This window comes from Lissotriton helveticus, chromosome 3_1 (assembly GCF_964261635.1).
Source record: "Lissotriton helveticus chromosome 3_1, aLisHel1.1, whole genome shotgun sequence".
NCBI classification, from domain to species: Eukaryota; Metazoa; Chordata; class Amphibia; order Caudata; family Salamandridae; genus Lissotriton; species Lissotriton helveticus.
In genome coordinates, this window is record NC_136061.1 from 1,773,940,696 (window position 1) to 1,773,964,127 (window position 23,432).

The window sequence follows — 23,432 nt, forward strand, 5'->3', positions numbered from 1 at the left end:
GTTAAGCCATCTCCAGATATCCATCAAGCCCATAGCGGACAATAACTCAGTCAGTTGGGATTCCCTAGGTGGGTCCCTACGGGGTGGGAGGCAATCCCTAGAGCCGTCAACTGTCAAATTGAAGTCACCCCCCAGCACCAGCAATCCCAACGGCAAGTCAAGTATGAGCGCTCCTATGTCTCGCAACGCGGGACGCTGTAGTCCAGGGGGGACATACATGGATATGACGTCGAGAATCTGCCTCTCCCAGGTGCCAGACAATGCTACATATCTACCCTGTGCATCCGTCCATGTCCTGTGGATCATGTATGGACAGCCCCTGCGGAGTAGTACTCGATATCCCCACCTATTCAGTGCCCCAAGTGTGTCTCCTGGAGTAGGACGATGTCCGGCGCCTGCTGCTTCAGATATTGCGGTACTATTCCCTGCTTAATCTTGTCACCCAGGCTGTTGACATTTAACGTAAGGAGTTTAAGGACTAAGTGTGAATTCATATGGGTGATATGCTTGGACGACAAATAGTTGGGACTCTGAGGGTGAGATCAGGATTGTGTCAGCAGAGCAGAGGAAGTGGGGGAGCCTGCAGTGCGGCAGTAAGACGGATCGGGGTCCAGTCGCTTCAACGAGTGGACAAGTGTACTGATCTCTAAGTATCCCCAGCGCTCCCCATTGTAATACCACTGTATTCTGGCGGTGAGGTTAATATGTCACAGACAAAGTGAATTGGTGCATAGGACGATTGGACCCATTGATGAAAGGGAAAACAAACAGCATTGCACAAGTACAGTAAACAAAATACCAAAGACAAACAAACCCCCCCCACCCCCAAAACTCAACACCCACCCTGCCTCCCTTCACAACGGGTACAAAACCACCCGCCACCCCCAACTTGCAGAGTTCCTGTCGCCCTCCCGTGTCGGGAACGTGAACAGCCCCATTCCCTGGGGGCAACGATTCACGAAGACAGGAACAGCTCCGGCCAATAATCCCATAACATGGTATATAAACACAGCGAGTAAATTGTTGCAATAGGCAAGAGATAGCATTTTCTTATACACTGAAAACAAGATGGAATTGGAGCAGCATGATCCCTGTTCTATTGGAAACCATGCAAAAGGTGAGGCACCCTAAATCTGAAAGCCGCTACCAGATGCTTGCTCTGGAAGTCAATGACTAAGGGGGCAGTCACTTATACTTGCTGATTTTCAACCTTCATCCCTTCGGGCTCTGTGCCACCAAGTCGCCGTCGGGTGGGGACCGCTGGCGTCTGTTACTAGCATTACCGGCGTCGCCCACAGGTCTGTTGGGATGCTTACCAACAGTTTGCCAGCCATTGAGCCAGTCCCAAGCATCCTCCGGCCTTGTGAAGAACCATAGTTTACCCTCTGACTCGACCCGCAGCTTTGCAGGAACAACATGGCGTATTGAATTTCTTGGCCCCGTAGCGCATGCTTCACTTCCAGGAAGCTACGTCGCTGTTTCTGAAACCTCAGGGTGAAGTCAGGCAAAAAGGTGACTTTACTGTTGTCGATCGTCAACGGAAAGGCCGCCCTTGCCATCTGGAGAATGGAATCTTTATCTCGAAAATTAAAAACTCTTGCGAATAGAGGTCAGGGAGGTGCTCCAGGTTTCGGTCTGCCCTCAGATACACGATGCGCTTGTTCGATTGAAAAGCATTTGGAGAGGCCCCATGGCTGAATCTGTTGGAGAATCAATTCCTCAACAAAGAGGTCAGCAGCCTGACCCTCTGCCCGTTCCAGTACCCCTAAAATTCGTATGTTATTGCATCTCATGCAGCCTTCGTAATTGTCCAGCTGTAGTGCGAGTGCCTCCTGTGTAGTTTGAAGTTCGGTCACTTGACGCTTAAGGAGATCTGTATCACTCACTAGTTCCTTGGTTGTACTTTCAACGGAGCTGATGCGATTAGAGATTTTCCTCATGTCCGCCCTGATCAAAGAAACCTCTGTGGCAACAGTTTCTATGCGGGTTTCAAGTGAGTTACGCACAGTGGTTATTGCAGTTAAAATGTCCTGCAACGTTTGATCAGGTTGCTCACCATGCGATTTGGGATTAGCATGTTCGCCATCCTGGCCCTTTTGCCACGCAAATTTAATCCAGCTTCGCTTGCACCACGCTGCGACCACTACGGCTGCTTGCCATGATGTCGCAGGTGACTGTGAGGTGTCCGAAGGAGGGTCGAGCCCTGCCAGTTACTCACCGCCACCTGCAGTGGGTCGCACCCACACCAGCCTGTCGGCTTTTTCCAGCAGCACCCAGACCTCAGAATACCAGGATGTCCTTCTAGCACCTCATAAGTAGTACAGTGGCCCGTGCAGCCTTCAGGAACCGAAAGCGTGGAAGTGCGGTACGCAAGAGACAGTCAAAGCCCACGTCACCACCACCAGAGCCCAGGAGCGGCCCGGGCCCTCAAATCGTACTCTACAGCCAAGGGAGTGCAAGCTCAGATCAAAGACCAACCCTGCAGTCCTAAGCGCAGAGTCCATTCACAGGGGGCCTCGCACCGCACACTCAAAGTCCGCTTGGCCGAAGCACACCCGGGGCCACACTGCCAGACACACAGCCACCAAGAAACAACACTGCACCCTCTGGGAGATCAAAGGGCTGGGCGCAGACAGCTACTCACTCGGCCCCCAGGCAATCCAGCCAGTAGCAAGAAGACGAGATACAGGGCGGTGCACTCACAGCCAGGGCCATTGACACTGAGCTCCCAGCTCGGCCCCCCTACCTCAGGTGACGTCCCATCCACCAGTAGGCCGCAGCCGCGGAATTAGATTAGTGCTCTCTTCTGGGGGGGTCCTGCCGGAGCTGCCGAGGAACGGTTTGTGCATCCCACCCGGCTCACGTATGGTGCAATATGCAGCGCTGACCCAATCGCAGGCTTATCCGGCCCCATCCCCAGCTCGGGGTTCACAATGTTCGGGCGTGCAGGCTGCAAACTCCCTGCAGGAAGCAGCAACGCCCGCAAGCCAAGAGCTGTCCGGCCGCCACACAGGAGAGAAGTTGTGGGGGCGGCGCATTCACCGCCAGCACCGCCGATGCCGACAGTGCAGTGCAGCGCAGCGCAGCGCAGCTACCGGTTCATCGGCAAGGCCGCGGCGTAGAGTAGAGCGCACTCCCCAAGGATCATTAGAGCACTCCCAGAGCCACCAAGGTCTCCCAACCACTCGGGACGCGATTTCTCCACGGGGTGCCTCCGATCGAGGTCGCCCCTCGTCCAGCTGCTGGGCACAACGTAAGGACCAGGTAGGCTCAGCCACTGGCATGTCAGGCTGGGGCACAGTGTTTAATATCAGATTGATCGGGAGTGGCGCAGCTGAGCTCGGCTACCGTGCGGCCTTTCCCTTTGACAGTTGGCCACGCCCCCAAGCTTCCTTTTTAGGTCTCGCCCTGGAATTAGCATCCAAAGGATGCTTCCAGGGTTGGAGACGTATAGTCAGCTGTCTCGAGGGAAGGACGGACGAGAAGGTGCACGAGCGCAGTCCAGGCTGGATTGGTGTGCGCGAACGAGCACGTTCCGTCCTGCGCCGCCCTCCCATACTCCCAGCCTACCGCGCATGCATGCATGCATGCACGCACATACACACACACACACACACACACACACACACACACACACACACACACACACACACACACACACACTCTCACGCTCACGCTCACGCTCACGCTCACACTCACACTCACACTCACACTCACACTGACACGCAACCCCCTCCTCCTCCTCCCCCACAGTCACACACACGCATACACACAGACTCCAAGACACACGCACACATACACAGGCCGCCGCGCGCGCCCACACATGCCCCCCCTCCCGCCCTCACAGGCCAGCCACAAAGCGAAGCCCCACTCACCGGCAGCAGGACTCTTCCTCCATTCTTCGGCACCGGGGCGCAGGGTAGGCTCCTGCCTGCTCCGGTGCTGCAACCAATCGCGGCTCTTCCGGCTCTTCCGTGGGAGGCGGGGTAGGCTCCCGCCCTCCTACTTCCTGTTTCCTGTTGTCGCGCCGGCCTGCCTGACTTCCTGGTCGCAGGCCGGCAGAGTAACGAGGATGTTATAAAGGTTGGTGATGGTCATCTTGAAGGAGCGCTTTCTAGTATGCAGGCACTAGAAGCTTCTAGCACATACACCACATTTCTACGAAATGTGACCGCAAGTTTGCACAGGTGATACTAAAAATAGTGCAACTATTTATACATGTTCGTGGAACAGTTTCAGCCAAGGCTCTTCATTTACTGTCTCTTAAAATATTTAGAAAAACTGTGTAAATGTAATTTTATATATAGTGGTTTCTTCCCTTATTGACTTATTGCATTGTAGTGGCACTGCTATTTCTTCGTATGCGGCCGTCAGTAGGGCTGTTTTTAAGTGAAATCTGTCTATTCGCTCTCAGCAGATGCATGTCTAATGTGCAGTGAAATCACCCTATGCTTGTGCAGGGGGGCTACTCCACACATCATAGCCAATGAGGGAGGGTATTCCATAATTTCCATTGTTTGCAGATTTCGGTGTAAACACTTAAGCTGTTCGTAGCCAGACCTAAAAAACGCAGCACTGGTGTTAGATGTTTTTACATACATTGGAAGGATGAACGTGTGGGAGTTTGACGTACAAAGGATGGGAGAGGCAGGAGCGCCAGTGCCCTTCAATAAAAGTACACACTGAGCATCCTTCCAAGGAGAGCTTCTTCGAGCTTGGTCTGTCACTGAAATTGGACATTTAATACAACATCACCAACAGCTGGTAGAGCGCAGCAAGGCATTTTCAGCAGCTAGTGGTATACTTTAATAACATGAACAGAACAAAATTCAGTCTGCAGGTTAAATATGCATTTTACAACTTATGAATGGGGAAATAAGACAGCCACACACCCAAGTGAGTAGTTTTTTTTCTTTTAATAAAAGTTGAAATTAAATAAAGTACAGGATAAGCCACTATAAATAGAAATAGGCCTTGCAGAGGAAAGTGCAAGTTATTTGTATTGCGGAATGTGGAGTTAACATACAATAATGCCCACTCTCGGGATACAATCCTTTAGAACAGTGGAAGGTTGCAGAGTGCAGCTGCCAGCAGAAAACACGCAGGGCAGCGACCGGCCTGCGGTCAGAGGACTGTCAGGAGCTGCACTTACAGTACAAATTGAAACACAATGTGCACAGTCACACAGCAATCCCAGAGTACCGGGAGCTACTCACAAGGCCTTTGAGGAAGACCTTGCAGGGAAAGAGCTTAAGCATCAAATGTGCGTCGAGAGATTAGAGGGGTTCAGCGTGAAAGCATAGAAAGAGAAAACAGACTTCAAAACATCTCCAGTCTACAGAAATACCTATCAACAAAAAAGTGAACTTGTTCTTAATTCTGAAATACAGTAAAACTTGTGCAACACCTCTTGTAGGACTAGACTGACAGGGTATTCTAACTTCAGTCCTAGTATGTTTGGGGACAAGCGCAGGAGCGGCTTTACCTGTATGTAAAATGACACGTATGTAGGATAGGTATTTTGACAATAGATGTTCTGGAGCCCATGCTTTTACACACCAACCACAAAGGATACACCTTAGACCCAAAGAGCTTACATTATTAATGGTTTGTTGCAGTGTTCCTGTTGTAGATGAGCAGTAATCTGATGCTTAAAAGGAGACCCAGACATGTGCTTAGAAACCACGTGTGTCATACACGCTTCTCTCCGCAGGCCTGCAGGTCATGCAGTGGGGCTTGTTTCTTTCTATGTCCCCACGCGGTCTCTCAGGTCGGAATCTCTTTTTCTGGCAATCAAACCTAGGTTTAGACTAAGCAGGATGGGAGGTCGCTCCTTTTGTGTCTTGGCAGCTGGACTATGGAATTCCCTTCCTGTCCATATTCGTGCCCTAAATAGCCTGACTCTCTTTAGACGTGCTATAAAAACCCACCTTTGCCTCTGCTGACTGATTCTCCTTTTTTTCAGCATCGACTTGTTGTGTTGTGGTACTTGATCAGGCGCCAGGACGCCCCTTCGCTGGGGCAGCTGTGCGCCCAATAAAAGTTATTAACATAACATAACATAACATGCCTGGGGGAGAAGAGTGTAATATTCATTGGGTAACCTTCACAGCATCCAAGACACCACTCTGCAGGAGAACCGCCCCAACAACCGCATTTAAATACATAAATACATATGGTTATAACAGTTAACATACAGGAATAATTCCCAACCTCACCCTTTAATCAAAGTGTGTTTGCAATGCCGCATAACTGGCAGCAGGGTCGACGGTGGAGTATTCCAACTGCGAGGGTGTCTTTACTCATTGAACTGGTAGGGATCCTTATTACTGACAATAACTACAGCTAACCCCAACTGGTGTTTGCTGCAGGTTAGGATGATCCGGGCCAGTTTTTCCCACAGTTCAAGTAAAGCATGGAATTGTGAGGAGTCAACCGATTTTACCCCCAACTGACACGTTTTTTGCCACTCTGAAATGTGGTTACAAGGTTGAGTGCCCTCACTGTGGAGTCCAAGCACATGAGGTCACATGCTATGAACTGTTGTGGCATGCTATGTACATTATGTGGCAAGCGATGAATTATGTGGCAAGTGATACATTATGTGGCAAGCGATGAATTATGTGGCAAGTGATAAATTATGTGGCAAGTGATAAATTATGTGTCATGAATTATGTGGCAAGTGATAAATTATGTGGCAAGCGATGAATTATGTGGCAAGTGATACATTATTTGGCAAGTGATGAATTATGTGGAGGGGAGGGACTATAATCATGCAGAAGACGCCGCAGCTGCCAAATTGCAGTGCTTGTGGTGTGTATTTTCTGTATCTGTTTATTATTCAGTTACGAAGAGGAGGTGGCGCCATTTCGGAAACTTGTCAGTGGACAACCTCTAACATTTCTTATGTGGGTGGACATGTGGCCTCCAGAGCTGCACTCTGATCTCAATGCTGCTCCATTTTGCTGCTGCATAAGTCATAGGTGGGCTGCATCATTATATGTCAATATGCAACATATTTTATATGTCCCTTTTTATAAAAACAAAACGTAACTACTGCAAAAAAAAATAGCCAATGCCATTTACAATACTAAAAGCTCAAACTTTGCCTAATGCGAGACCTATTGCATTGCAAATGCTTGTTTATAGTCTATTTCCAGACACTATATGTGATTTAGGATGTGAGTCTTTGAAGTTTGTGTTGGGGTGGTCTGCTTCCTTTTGAAGTGCCCTCTCCTATGCCTTTATGCCAGAAAGCAGTCTGTCACAGCAGGAGTGACTCCAACTCTGATAGCCCCACTACACAGGCCATGGGAGTGACCTAGAGGTCCACGCCTGAATGTCAGCCACAGTGATGTGTATGAAAAGGTTACTTCAGGGCCCTAGCCCTAATCTTTGTGATTCTCTTATCCGTCCCGTCTCCCCCCTGAAATGTGCCCAGGCACTTTCCAGTGACCTCCTTCTGAATCAAAGAGCACCTTTTTGAAGTTTACTGAAGAGCCTGGATTTTCTTCCTCCAGTGTGTCCCACATAGCTCACAGGAATGCAGCAATCCACAAATGTCTGGGGTGGTTCCTCTGCCTCCACATGTGCCTCCAGTCAGCCCAGAGTCTGCCGAAATGGAACCCAGAATCTGGGGCACATATACGCAGTACATGCATAAAATGCCAAGAGCTATGCTCTAACTTTATGTTAGCAAAGGGTAAGTTAAGCACATAGCAGAATGAGCCTGTAGGCCTTACTGCAGTGACAGAGGTAAGAAGCATTTGTAATGCAATAGGTCTCGCATTTGCCAGAGTTTGAGGTATTGGCATTGTAAATAACAATGCTTTTTATTTGGTTTTCAAAACACATAAATAAAAGGCATTTGTGCCATTCGCACTTTAGCTGTAAACATCGAAGCTCAAGCGCAGATGCCGCAATTGCTTAAAAACGAAAGAAATAGAATTTTTTTTTCTATTTCTTTACTTTTTAAGCAATCGCTGCACCCGCACTTTAGCTTACTAAGTTTACAGCTAAAGCGCAACATTGCTGATTAATTTGTAGAAGAGAGAGGGGGTGCCTGGCTGTTTCATGGGCACTCAAGATGGAACTTTGAGTTTGGTGGTCTTTGCAATCTGCGATTTGTAATTTTACTGCATACATCAGAAATGCAAGTCTAGCAGAACTTCAGATCTCTGTAATAGTAGTTCAGATGCTAGTTAAAGCACACAACATTAAGGGTGAACAATTACAGAGATCCAATGTTTCCCAGATCCCAGGTAGGAGTGGTTGGTTCCTCTATCCCAGCTTTTCTATTTCTTTGCACTCTGGTAATGTTTGGGGGGAGAGGGGGATTTGGGATGGCTCGGCGACTTAACACTCACCTCACACATATGAACGGCAGAGCAGCAGAGTCTGAACCATGGCAAGGCAACTCCCCTCTCTGAGGTCGGTAAAGAGAGTATCATTAAACTGTTATTTACAGAGCCTCCGAGCAGGCAAAGTGGATATAAAAATAGTGTTATTGTTAGTCCGGGGTGTCTAAGGACAACTTATCTGACAGACAGCAAATGGAGTAGGTAACTGCTCAAACGCTCAACAACGTGAAAGAAAAATACGTTTAAAATGATGGTTCGCACCAACCATGGACCGCAAGAGATGTATTCATGGCGCTGCCTGGGAGACCAATCATAGAGCGGCTTTCGTCAACTTTTCAAGGGAGGAGGTGCAACGCCAGGGCCCCTCCTTGGATGCCTGGAGCTGTGGGGGGAGCACAGTTGTAGTTTTCAGAGTCCTTTGCCGGGGGTGAGGAGGGAAGGGGGGCAGTAGGATCTGAGGGCTGGGTTTACAGAACGCAGAGGTCGGGATCCTAGTCTGTGGCTCGAAACACTGTCCATAAAGGACTGGAAAGCACTCCATGGGTGGAGGAGGAGGCTAAAAATATTCCATGGGGCGGTGTGTTTTTGGTGCTGCCTGGAAGTGCAGGAAAAAGGAGGGGGGAGCAGTTGACGCTGCAGGTTCGTACCTGACATGGTGGAGCCTGTGAGAGTCGAGGGGAAGCGGGACTGGTGGTAGAGAAGGGAAAACAAGCCAGCACAGACTCCCCCCAACCCCTTCCTCGTCTCCCCTTGGGAGGCAAACTCATGGGGCTGAAGGGGGTTTAACACTGAAGCTGCTCCTTGCGCCCACCCCGACCCCCTGGCCAGCACTCTGGGGCCCTCAGCAAGGGTCCAAGGCGGACTGCCTCTTCTCATTTGGCGGCGGGTCGTGAGGAATTAAGAGGGGGCTACGCAGTTCCCATCCTCACCACAGACGAAGAGTGGAGGGGGAGTGGGTGCGAGGAGAGCTTATTTTCACCTCCAGACTCCGGTCCCGGAAGGAGCAAAAACTGAAAACAGGACTCTGGTGCCACGGTCTGTTTGCGACGCTGCTCCACATTATTACATAATAAAATAAATAAACTGAGTGTCCCTAAAGTAGGCGCTGCGTTCTAAATTAAAGTCACAATTAATAAATAAATGGAACGGGGTGTCCCTAAAGCGGGCACTGCGCTTCTAATTTAAAATTAAAATAAATAAAACTGAGCGCGATGCCCACGCTCAGCATGAACATACAACTAATAACAAGCTGTCACCATTGCCTTAATGAGGAAAAAAAAAGTGCCCACCGACTAATTCAAGGAGACAGGGCGTTAACCAAAAAGCCTAATTTTCAATTGGAGGCCAGCGTTTAGCATAAATGATGCCAGCCAATCAAAATGATAGGCGGTGCTTCAAGTCCCCTTCAAAAATCTTATCGATTACAAGACGCCTCGCAGAGCGAGGAGCGTATGCGCGCTCCAACGCTAGACGAGACCTAACAAGGGCATGTTCACTTTCACTGATAGGCTTTTTCAACTTTTTAAAAGCCATGCTGCACAGTATTAGGGATGCTGTACTGCATGCTGAAACCATAGGCAGGCCAACAGGTTCCAAAAGTGAGATCTCTTGGCTTTATCAGTGCTTTTGTGTGTGTGCACCGCAAGCTACGGATCTGCTTGACTGTCTGATATATTTAAATGACTGGCGACAATTGTCCTCTCCAATAGTTTTGTGGTAGGACAGTGCTTGTTCTGCTCTGAGGAGCTCCCACCGCCATGAATCGTCTGGGGACAGTGCTCCAATTTGGACGCAATAGTGTCTTGTGACGCTGCTGTCTGATGCTAGTGACCATAATTTATGATTTAAATATTAACAATATTTTATTCCTAATGAAATCTCGGCTTTTCACTTATTTATTTTTCTTTTGTGCCAACTAGGTTTGGCGTTGATATTACTACATGAGTATAGATGTGACTCGGATGTGCTTTGATTGCATCTCATTTTCTGTACACAATCTCCTTTTAAAATCTTGATATTCTCTTCAGCCCATATAATGCTCATAAAATAGTTTGTCCTAATGATGAATTTTGAACCTCCTTACAAGGCAAAGACGTCATTGTCATCCGTGCAAGTAGACTCGAGCCTATGTAAGCATATTAAAATGCTATAATTTCCAGATACTAAATCTACATTCTTTTTTGTTGTTGATCCATAATGGAGTGCTTACTTTTTCTTGTGACTGTTTTTATGTTGTCTTCTCCTTCGTTACCATGTGATCACATGAGCACTATACAGTCTTTGATTGTTTTAACTATTTGTTTTGAGAATAAAAACGAATTAGATGCTAGGACCTACTACTTAATATGATGCAATTGGTGTTTCCTTTAGATGTTCGAGAAAGTTTGAAGGAGCATAGTCCATTGTGAATCACTGTTTTAATATAGAACTAATAGTGTGTCGACAGAATCATCCTTTCCCAGTCTTCACTTTACTTTTTTTTTCTTCTAGTATTTGAGCCATGCAAGCAGCAAGCACTCACAACCTCCAAGAAGGCAGCAACAGTCCCTGGATGCACCAGCCTGGGAAGATTGTGGCCTCTAGGCGGAGCTACCCATTTAGAGCCAGCGACATCAGCTTGGAGGTCTTTGGAGAGACTACTCCAGATCTGGTGCAGAATAGAAAGTCCAAAGTTCCAAACACTCGAGTGCAGCGATCTCGCCGGACTGATTCCAGGGACTCCAGTGGCACCGAGCCCATTGCCTTAGTTTCGGGTACTGCAGAACAACAGCCTGAAGAGGATCAGTGCTGCCCCAGCCTCTCTAGGGCTTGGAGCTTGTACAGGGACGTAATATGTTACATACTGACATGTGGGCACCGTTTGCGTAAGCAAACAGACTGTTACCTGCCATGCTTGCGCCAAGAAGAGATCACTGAATCGAAAATCAAGGGTGGAGAGCCTAACGGTTACACTTCAACCAGTAGCCAAAATGATGCCTCTCCCAAAGAGAGAAATGGAGGACAGGGGAAGACCTGCCACGCCGGGGGCAGCTTCAGTTACCCGGATGTGAAATTTAAAGGGATTCCAGTATACCCCAATCGGAATCCTGTCCAGTCTCAGCCAGATGATGATTCCTGCTGCAAGGAATCAGTGAAGGAAACGGACAAGAGAGACAGCATAGAAAATTCAGGCCTTTCGGTTAGTCACCGTGGGTCTGGAGAGTACTACTCGTTCCATGAGCTTGACCTGGACACTGAACAGACTTGGTCCATGTCCAGTACAGAGATCGACGTCCTGATCTTCAAGAAACTGACAGAGCTTTTCAGCTTACACCAAATAGATGAGCTAGCCAAGTGCACATCTGACACTGTCTTCCTGGAGAAGACCAACAAGATTTCAGACCTGATCAGTAGCATCACACAGGACTATAATCTGGATGAGCAGGATGCGGAGTGCCGACTTGTGCGAGGAATCATCCGCATTAGCACCCGCAAGAGCCGCACCCGGCCACCCATCACCAAAAGCCTGGCAGCAATGTCACATAACCACAAGAATGAGAGCAGTCGAGGAATCCAGCCAGACAGTGGCAATGAGACGATGGTCATGGAATCCACCATCCTTAGCCAAGATGGTATGTGTTTTGCAATGGTGGTGGAACAAAGGGATGGATGTTCTGTTGAAGTTATGTAGTATGAAGCAGAAGCATATACTGAGGCTGTAGTTGTAGAACAGTGTTCTCTGTATGAGTAGGAGGTAAATTCAATCTGGGACTGGGCAAGCCAAGTAGAGCTGATCTCTTTGTTAGGGGAAAGCCACATTCACAGATTTGAAGAGTAAAGTACTTAAGGTTTGATTTGGAAAGAGTGGATGCTGGTGATCCAGATGGAGAGAAAATGAGGTGTCTGCCTTAAAGTTCGAAGTTGAGTGGGCAACATGATTGGGATATGGTGGGTGTTTAGGAGAAGTCTGCTCTCTCATAGGGAAATATGGGCATGCTTTCTCATGGTTGCGGACATGGTAGAGCAGGCCTGCTCTGAAGTGGGATGGAAGGCATGTATTCTTACGTATGCAGAAGATGTGAGATAATGATGACTGATGAGAGCAAGAGGTCTTCTGAGATTAGTAAGGTGCAGTGAACAGACAAATGCTACGCTGAGATGTTGTCAAAGGGGGGCATGTTCAAATACAGAGAAAGAATAGATAATGATGGCTGTGAGAAAAACAGGCAAGGGGAGTTCTTTTATCAGTTATTCAGGGGCTGAAAAGGATTGTTTGCTTTATGGTGGAAAGGTGAATGAGGATTCATGCTCTGAGGTGAAAAAGCAAAGGAAGTATAGTATGCTCTGGAGCAGGGCTAGAAAGAGCATGAAACTGAAGGAAGGGGTGGTGGGTATTTGTTTGTGGCTCCATTGTGTGCCATAGTCCACAGATAAACTTAGGTATTCTGATGTTATGAAGATTGTTGACAACTTGACTGAATCAGCACAGGACCTTGGGGCAGATGGTATGTTGGAATTCTGGCATGTTCTTGATGCCATATTGAAGTGGTATTCGAGTTTAATTTCTGAGGGTTATTTTTGCATTAATGTTTGTGCCTGGAATATATCTCTACAAACTCCCTCAGCCTTTGGAGTTTGGCATTGGAGTCACAGAGGCTAATGTTTTTTAGAAAATGGATGTCTTGCTTGGGAGGTGGCTCTTCCTTCCCTCTTTCACCTCTTCTGTGACTCCTTCAGTTAAAGAGGCAGAGGTGGGCGATAATTCTCTTGACCAAAGCCCCTTGCTCTACAACACCAAAATTAGGTGGCCTTACCTGCCTGTTCACCAGGGATGTGGCAGAATAGCAGTTTGCCAGCGCAGCGAGAATGCCATTGGCGGTATCCTCTGCTTTGTCGAACACTAAGCTCCTGCTGTAACTGTTGTCCAGTAACTCAGGAGTGAGGACAGGGAACCAAGAGATGCTGTAAAGTTGCATCCATTGATCCCACAGCAAAGGGGATTATGTATTTAATTGGCACTTGCCGCCCTCAGAAGGCTTAACGTTGTAATGGTTTTGTAGTCATCTGACTATGCCAGCATTGAGTGTCTGCTGCCTTGGTACTGACCCTTACCTTTGACTTAGATCAGTAATGATAGGGCAGGCATTTCGCTCCGATGTAGCCCACTACAGAAGAGTAATGGGATACATGAAATTACTTTGTGTCCCTGGGGAGTGGAGGGTTCAGTTAACCGGAGACAAATAGCAGTTATATCAAAATCTGGCTTGAATAATAAATCACACTGTTTTAGAGAGCGATAGAATAATTGAAGTAAGTCGGTAACCGGGAGTGTGTTATGGGCTCACAGTTTTATAGTAATTACCCTTTAGAAATAGGTTGTCTTGAACTACAGGTATGCTGACGCCTGGTTCTAAGGAACTAGGCATGGCTGGAACAGTTTTGTACCTAGAAAGGCAGAAGGCGAGAGTGTCTTGACAGGTTCTAATGAGGCTTTCACTGTGCCTTCCATGGTCTCGGACAGTCTAACCTGAATATTTTTTGTAAGCCCTTTTAGGTTTTGTGATTGAAGGTTGTCAGTAGTTCTGTGCTATTTACCTATTTATTAACCTTTGGTTTTACCAAATTAGTACATTAAGTACCTATCCTCTTAGTCAAGTGTCAAGTGTCTATGTCCAGTGACTATGCAGAGATGCCTAGAAGACGCTGTTTTGGGACTCCCACCACACAATTAAAAAATGTAGGCCATGGGCATTAATTCGAGTTCAAATGTAATAGTGTTAACATTGTTGGTATGTACAAACAGTAAGAAGATAGAATTGAGTTTCATTTTTAGGTTGTTCTGTTTTTCAGTATTAGAATTAAAAAAATGGTATTTGCCTAGATGTTTGAAACCTCTAAGGGAAGATAAACAGTTATTAGCATTTGATTTGTTACTGGAAGATGGTGTGGCATTTCTTTTTTTTTTTTTAAACACAGAAAATGTTTCATATTGGTCCTACATTAGATATCTAATATGACTCATGGCCCCACTAACCACTACGTGACATCATAATTCCCCAGATATTATAAAATGAGACATATGACCCTGTGTGTTAATGATATCACAAGCTGTCATCAGCAAAGCTAGTTTTATTTTGTTTGTGGCTTCCATTGAATATATTCCTTTGGCAACACTGTTGTGGAATCTGTACACTACATGGTGCAGACAGTGGAGTCTGGTATCATTGACTCCTCAGCTCCTGTGGCGTGATACTACGTCTTGCAAGCCAGCACAAATATCCTCCAACTCCTTTTTCGTAACCCTAAATAAACCTCATTGTATAAAAACGTTATTTTTTCCATTAATATGTTTGAAAAGGGAGAGATCATGTACTACAGTGCCAGAACATATTTTATTTTTGCGTCATAGTCTTTTTATTGAAAGTTTATCAAAATACAAAGCAAGACTTCTAAGAAAACAAAATTGTACCCCAAGCATAGCATTGCAAGACAATTCTATGCAACAATGTCTGGAGAATAGTTAACAGCGATACGCAGCAACAAGGAAGTTGTGAGGCATCCAACCCAAGGTTGAAACCCCCCCCCCCTTTTTTTTTTTTTTTTACTATACATGTCAGAAACGAACAAAACAAATTGAGAACTAAAGTCAGCAACATTAAGTCAGTATTTGCCTCTAGGATCCCCCGAGCTACAGCAATGACGTATGTGTATGGGATAAGCCCTCGTACATAAGGGGGGAGAAAGCTGGGGGTAAAGCCCCAAGTGTTTAGCACTAACTGAGTTTCCCTGGTGGCAAGGGGTGTTCAGTCAAAAAGCTGCAGCGCTTTCAGTTTTCTTTTGGTGGGGGTAAAGCAGGTGAATTAAAGATGGGTAAGATAGGTAAGACTAATAAATTTCCAGTCTGCTTGAGTCATGGCTTCCAATGAGAGGGGCCAGGTACCCAGTATAACAGTGGTATGGATAGGAGGAATCTGGTACCATACAGCACCCTGGTTATGCCCCAAAAACTACTTCCAGTACGTAGTTATAAGGGAACAAGACCACCAAATGTGACAGAAGTCTCCTCTCCACATCACCAACAAAGGGGAGATGTAGAAGAATATATAGTGTAATGGCGGGCTGGTGTGTAACACCACTGACCAATAAGCTTGTAGGCCGTCTCCTGTTGGGGGATGTTTCTGTATGTCTTGGAGGATGTCCCACCACAGAGTCTCCCACTGCTTGGACGAGGTGCTATTCTGCCAACTGGCTTGATAGGTGGTTGTGTGTGTGTGGTTGTGTTTGTTGTGTGTGTTGTTGTGGTTGTGTGTGTAGTGTTGAACTACTCGGTATGCATAAGAGATAAGGCCCCTGGAACCGTCATGGGCCCTAACAAGGGCCAAATTTGAAGGGAGTATAGTCCCGGGTGGCCCCTTGATGATTGGGGGTATTGTGTCCAGTGGTGTAGTTGATAATACTGAAGCCACGTCAATTCAGAGAGATTGATGTCTGTCTTGCATTATTCAAAGGGCTTGATAGTGCCACCCATGAAATAGATCTTAGGGCCCTGCATTCTCCTGCTTCCCAACTAAGAAACGTATGGGGGTCCGGCACCTGGGTGAACTCTAGATTGTGAGCAATCGGGATGTTAGGGGAAGGTAGTGGGACCCCTCTGAAGCAATGTCTTGTCCCAGATTTCTCACACCGTTCAAATGGGGTTGGGTAGATAGGCACTATGTGGTCAGGCATGCGTAGGTAACCAAGCCAAGTCCCAGAAGGGGCAGCAGGCCACTCCCCGGTCCATATGAAACCAGTGTTAGCCACTCTCTCGACCAAACCATTCAGACTTCAGAGATGTAATATAAGTATGCTGCTCTTTACTATTCTAAAAGCTTAGGACATGCCAAGCCTCCCCCGTCTCTGGGCATCATGAGCATGGAGTGAGGCAATCCAGGTTGTTTACCCCCCAAATAAAAGGGGTTATGTGCCTCTGCAGTATATCGTCCTGCGGGATAGGGTTAGGCAGGGATTGGAAAAGGACCGCCTGTTGTTCACAGACGGACTTCTAGGTCTGAAGAGCCAGCAGCAGTCTCTCTGCTGGGCCCAGGAGTTCTTTACAGCAGGGTGATCTTAGTGTTAGCAGGAGGGGAGGGAGAGCGGGTCTCCTCCACTGCCTCCCACGCAGCGATCCAGCGACCCAAGTGCCCTCTCCAGTAGCCTCACTGGGGCCGCGCCCTTCAGGGCATAGTCCCTCAGGACAAGCAGTCTTCGCTCAGCCTGTCGTGCCGTGGGAATGGCACTAGGACCCTGGGGCACTGGGTGGGGACAAGAGATACCGGACACCACATCCAGTCAGGGGAGGGGACCAAAGGTCAGTTAGGAGCAGGACCTCGGAGCGAGAGGTCGGGGGCAACGAAGGGCAACAAGCGTGTATCAAGGAAGCGAATAAAGAATATACTGAAACTCCTACCGTCTCCTGTGTTTCCTGGGTCAGGGAACACGACATCTGGCGACGAGGCGACGCACCCATCTGCGTGCTCATCGGAAGAAAACGGCGATTTTATACCAGGAGCCCACCCTGGATTGCATCGTGCCCAGAAGAAGAAGACTGCAAAAAAAGTGCCAACAAGAAGCGCAGCGACGTGGGAGCCCACCCCAACCGCCGCGAAAGAAGACTGGTTGTGCCGGTAAGCGCCGTGCAGAGCAGCGCGAAGAATTGGCCCGAGCTCACGCGAGAGTCTCGGCGGCCATTTTGATGTCAGGCGCGAGGGCACAGCCCACCATGCCAGATGGCCCCAGATGACGTCTCTCCAGCCTCTGAGATTCCGCCCATCAGTCCCAGAGCAGCGGGGCAGCAAACAAAATGACCAAGTGATGCAGCCCATGTCCAATATGTGGAGAATTTTTTGGGGCGTGTCTCCAACTACAATGAAACCCAACTTGTCAGGTGTCTCGGATGTGATAAGTGTGTGCCAGTCTGGATGCCAAAGTTATATCAAGTAGCTTGGCATCAAGATATAGGAAAGAAGTAGACCTGTTTAACCGATACTGAGCTAGATCCTTTCCAGGCATGCTTATCAAAGTAATGTATACATCTGTAATGATTGGGGTCAGAGAAGCCTTTGTGATCTTAGCCTCCATCTGTTTTGTGAGGGTTTCGAAGATGAGCTATGCAAACATTATATAAAAGCCCATTGTGAAAAGATGTAGCTCGTTCGGCTCTTAATTTAGCCACCAATAGGCTGTTGCCTTCTAAGTGATAATTGGGATTTAGGTGGTTTAGTAAGCTTTATCGGTCTCCAAAGCCAGGATGCTCCACCATTGCCACTATGATAAAGTGGTGTTCTCTTTGGCTTCTGCAGTAACCATTCCAGTAGCAGATTTCCACAATGATTTATGAGTCATGTTTGTCTGGAAGTCTGTGCAATAACCTGCCCTTTCATCACTGTCTGTATCGCTTTCCGCAGTCGAAGCATGTTCACCTCCCCATCTCCTCCTTGTGTCCCTGGTCCTACTGAAGTGCCTCCAGTGTTCCCTCCAGAATGGGGAGTCTGCCTCTCACACCCCCTGAGCAGACCTTCTTCTGAGGTCATTATGTGGCTGTGTCCAACCACCACTATCATTTGGCGTATTCTTTTGGACTTCTACAAGTGGTCTAGTATTGTGTAAGAGAGATGCTTCTCTGGATAATGAAACATGTCCGTGGCCAGTGGGTGTCTAAATTGCTACTAGTCCCTAATCTCATCTACGTTAGCCATTTCTTACTGTCAGTCCATATTGCCCCTGATTTCCTCCCCACCAGTGTTGTTTGTCGAATTTGTGAGACATAACCAGTTTTGAATCCTCCCTACTTGATGAGGGAATCCCTGAGCTTTATGTAGCAATTCATTGCTAGTGCATTTATATAGCACTTACTACCCCTGAAGAGGCGTTGAGCACTTTATGCTGGGGAGCACGCTGCTTCAGAACCAAGGGTTAGTCCAGTGTGATTGGTTATTTTTATTTATTGGAATTAGTCTTGTGTGCTCAGCAAACCATTACATGCATTCATTCTAGTTTCTTTGTGATTACATTAATTTGAGTTGGGCGTGAATATTAGTAGGGGTTTATGTGAATTCCTGCACATGGTTGATGGGGTTAGTAGAGGCGTTTGAAGGGATTAACTATTATGTTGCAGGGTTAGGACTTTCAACAAAGGAAAGGTTGTGATTTTTCATTGGAGTTGTGGGCAGTTTTCAGAAATGCAATCGTAGAGATTAAGGCATTTTAGAAGGTTGTGCTCAGAGAGGAGGCATGCAGAGGACGGAAGAGAAGGGGAGGGCCAGCTCGAAGAGGAGAGGGAACAATCAGACATTTTAAGTAAAGATACGTTTTCGTGCCGGATTTAAAAATATTGAGGTTTATTTTGAGACCTCATGCAATTCGGGAAAGCAAGACTTTAGATAGTTATCAGTATAATTGTATGCAAAGATAGTGATTTATTATGTACTGCTGATAAGACTCTAGAATCACTTGACAAGTCTATCTACTGCATGTCTCCCACTAGACCACCGCTACAGCAAAGTCAGCCGATCAGTGCAGGGGTCGCAAAGCATAAAGTAATGGCTGGACGCAAATACTAGGAACTTTAAGAGCATTTCTATTTCTTTCTTTCTTAGTTTTATGTAGCGCAAACTTGATCCTCAGGTGTCAGAGCGCTTTACATGAGCACCAGTTGCATTACACAAGGACCCATTCATTTTTTTTTTTTTAATGTTCGAAGGTTTTTTATTAGGAGCTGCAAGGAAAACAACAGTACAAGAAGACCAGTTCAAGAACTTACGTACAATACTATAATGAAATCATAAAAAAAACAGAGCTATAAACTTTGCTACTGGATCCGTAAGTTGCATTTTGTAAACCAGGCAAGTCCAGATAAACACAAGTCCAGAAAAAACAAAGGGTCCACACATATTGTCTAATAGGCAGATGTAGACGAGTTGCGTCCAAAGTTACACGATGACTTGTTTAACATGACCATTATCACATGACATGACCTGAGGAGAAAAGAACACCAACATTGGATAGCAGAGGCATCTTGAGCTAAGCATTTGTGTAGATCTACCCTGTATAAGTAGGAAGAATGCACGTGACAGCTATGTAAAAAAGCGCTTTGAGTACCATGTGTTCAAATTCATGGGGGTTTGAATGCATCAAAGTGGTCATCTAGTGCGGACCAGAGTTTCCTGAGCGGCGGCCTCCATGGGGTAGAAGTTAAGGAGATGTTATCTGCACCTCTTAAGTGGGAGACCCAATTTAGCCAGTGGGGAAAGGAGGATTTTTTGTAGGCATGGGGCGATTAAAAGATTTGCCCAGAATCAGGGGCTATTGAGCGTCATTGCTGAGACTTGAACCCGGTTCCCCAGATTGGAAATCGACCACCCTAGCCGTTAGACTACATCTCCTCCCCAAGGCTTTAGCCTGTGCTTGAAGGAAGCAAGCACCTCATGTTCATAGCAAAGTGAGAAGTTATATGGGTAAATGGTGCTAACATTGAAAAAAGTGCGGCTCACAGTATTAATTATAAGAAACAAAGTGCAAACCCTTTGGATGCCTCTTGTTTGTAGCATGCCAAACTTCCCCAAACAGGGGAAGTGTATTGCCTTTATTACTGATGCAGTAGGGTGGGTATCCAGACATCTAGATTAGACAATGATGACTGGGCTTCCTTTAGAAATTAAATGAAGACTTTGTTAGCAAGGATCTTCAGATTAAACTTCCTGAAGCACTGCCCTTTGGTGAATGTAGGGGGCAGATTAGCTTGCAGGCTCTGCTGTACAAGGTGATGGTCCCTTTAGCTGAGGCACAGCTTTTTAGGTCTCGCCTAGCATGCGTTGCTCGCTTGCGAGATCTATTGTCGTGGATTTTGCTTGCGAAGGGAGACAGGAGATGTGCACTCGTACGGACGGGACCGGACATGTGCCTGCGTACGGCGTCTTGCGGCCTTTCAGCACAACGCCCGCATGGCGTGCTTTCACCTCCTGCGGCCTTTCAGCACAACGGGTGCATGGCGCGCTTTCACTTTACAAAGATATTTTCAGTGATAACACTAATTATTGTCACTCGCCATAACCTCAAGGATACGTCATTAAGACCATTCACATTAATTACTATGGCGTCTACATCTCACAAGGTCACTTCGCGTGCACTAAGTGCTGGCGTTCTTGTCGCTTACATCCACAACAAGCATTTGCAATGCAATAGGTCTCGCATTTACGCGAGTTTGAGCTATTGACATTGCAAATAATAATGCCTTTTATTTTTGTTTTTGTTTTAAAAACATAAATAAAAGGCATTGTTATTTACAATGCCAATAGCTGAAACTCTTGTAACTGCGAGACCTATTGCATTGCAAATACTTTTTGTCTTTCTTGATCACAAGCAAATTCAGAGACCTCGCACCTCTTTGTGCATGATCCAGGCCAGAGTCTACCCTGCTGTGATAGACTAAAGAGAATTGGATTTAGCACACATCAATTGCAAGTTTCATTCAAATTCATTAAATCATGAAATGTCCATAGAAATTGATGGAAGAAGCAGGTCCAAAGGTTTTCTTGTAGTTGCAAAACGTATTCTTTATCGATAGATTTGTTCAGTTGTTAAAATCCAGTAGTCAAAATAGACCATTTAGCCAACGCAGTTCGTCTCATGCGAGACTTCTTCAGGGCGTGAAGCTATATATAAGTTGTTTGTTCGTTTCTCTTAAAGAAAAGTCTGCGACACACATTAGTATAGTGTAAAGATAATCATCTTAATATGATGAGATAAATGCAGACAATAGCATTTTCCAACAGGGCAACGGCTAAAGTGCAATGGTCATCCGTATTCAAGGCTTGTGATAGACTTCACTACACAAAGCCTGTGTCGGGAGAACGGGGCACGTGCATTCTTTACCAATGCAACTATACAAACCTGAGACATTTTTATTTTTGTCAAATGGTGCCTACAGACGCACCCTGTGTTATGTTGGAGGAATAACACCACAGTGACCCAATCTTAACTCAAAATAGCTGTATGAAATCCAACACTTTTTTCATTTTTCCACTCAAGTGTCAATTACCAGCCACATATCCCAGACACAAGAAAGCAAAGTTTGTAGTAAGTTATTGTGGGTCTTAGCATGCATGCTCATTTCGTCATTATAGAAATGTAAGACTTAATTCGTGGCTCCTACCAAGTATCGTTCCTATCCAGTACTTGGGACATAAATTGAAGCTACGGAAAACACCTTACGCCTAAGGGAACCTTTCAAGAGGACTTGCCGTCCCAATGTTTCTCTTGCACCCAATACACTGAGCTTAGGGAGAGAAGTATGCCTACTTCAGCAGCTTTCTTCATTGAGGAAAAGCAATATAATTCTGAGAGGTATCTTTATTCCAGCCTGCTCCCGTCCTTCCTCCCAAGTCAACACAAATGTCAGGGTATAGTATTTCCATTTCTCGCAGAATACTGATACACCTTCTGAAGCGGTTATGGTCTCTTACATTAAGTTATGTTTATTTACTGAATGTTTATAAGTCATCTTCTTTTATAGGTAAGGATATCTCTACTCCCACACAACTTGCCTTGTCTGTTGCTGCACATGTGTGTGTGTGAGGACGTGGTCAATTAGGCGGCTTCGTCATTCCTTCCCTCCTCTAAAAGATCTCCATTAAAAATTGTGAATTTGGATCGCAACAAATTATAACTTGGGCTTCTTACGGTCCCACCAACTCATCACATCTTCTATATCTACGATGTCACTCACCTGGGTGTGTCCTCAATGTGAAATGCTTTTCCTCCAAACTCCTTGACCATTTGTGGTCCGTCTTTTGCATAGAGACCAAGTATGTGGTTTAATAAAGTGTAAAACAAGGGCACAGGAAAAGATAACACCCTTAACCTTAGAGAGTCTTCCCATAGGGGCAAAAGTAAGACTAATGAACGGGGGACTGACTCACCATTGGAACCCAATCCTTATTCCCTTGTGGAACCTCAACCATGATCCGACTCCCCATGGATCTCCCACATACCCCCTTTTACCACATCCAATAGATCTTGTAATAGCTGGAGGGAAGTTCTGTTTTTATGATCTGTCATTGTTCTATGAACTAGGTCTATACTTTTATGTGCTTTCAGCATGATCTTTTCCTTTTGTTCATGCTTGTGTATGAAGACTAGAATATTCTGCAGCATCTGGCTTGTTCGGGACTAGGTTTTTACTCAAAAAACATGATCAATTTGATTTATGGGTAGCTACCTGTTTCTAAAATCGGTTCAACTAAATAAGGTACATATTTCTTAATGACTTTACCCTCTGTGCCCTTGACTGTGCCTCAGATACGTGCATTATTTCTGAGTGGCCGGTTTTCAAGATCCTATTCTTCCAGGATTGTATTCTGTTTTCCCAGTATCAGTGTTTTTGCTCAGATCTCTTCCTGGTTTGAAGTCATCTACTCCATTGTTTCCTACAGCGAGTTAACTATGTTGTCCGGATCACTGATGGCTTTCCTAATTCTTTTCAGATTTTGTTTAATTTCTACTATTGCATAAGTAGATCTGCTTTAATGTAAAAAAAAAAAAAAACTGGTGCATGAAGCTCTTTATCACTACCTCTGCCACCATGGAGCTTGCGAAGGGAGACAGGAGATGTGCACTCGTACTTATTGTTTGTTTCATATTTTTCTTTGGGTTGCAGTTCTACTGTGCCCTTTATTTTTTGCCTGCTCCTGTTCCAGGAGGTCTCTCACTGCTAGCTCCAAATGTGTTTACTAGTCCACATGAAATCAGTATGGGGTGGGAGGTGACTCTCACTTTCGAACAGTTCTATTGAAACTGAGGTGTTATTCCATCCTCCGATCTGTAGCTTCTCTGTCCTTACGCACGTGTGCCATATGCCATTAATTTATGATGACACTAATACTCTCACCAGTGACTTCTAGCCCAGCTCAGGTCACTGCCCTTACTGTCTGGGAAGAACCTGTTTCCCACCCAGCTTATGGCAGACCCATGCCACTGTTTATGTTTACAGCACCACCCCACTCATGCATTTGGCAATATCCTTATTATGAACTTCTTCATTAGTTGGCTCTTCTT

The 23,432-nt window shown here is 46.2% G+C and overlaps 1 protein-coding gene across 1 annotated transcript in view; it reads left to right on the forward strand.

Moving 5' to 3' along the window:
* KDF1 (keratinocyte differentiation factor 1) overlaps positions 1–23,432 on the forward strand; it is a 104,770-nt gene that overhangs the window by 64,349 nt on the left and 16,989 nt on the right. The window contains exon 3 of the mRNA XM_078682625.1: positions 10,851–11,971. Coding sequence (XP_078538751.1) covers positions 10,861–11,971 — 1,111 coding nt within the window. The 5' untranslated portion in view covers positions 10,851–10,860. The remainder of the gene's footprint in view (positions 1–10,850; positions 11,972–23,432) is intronic.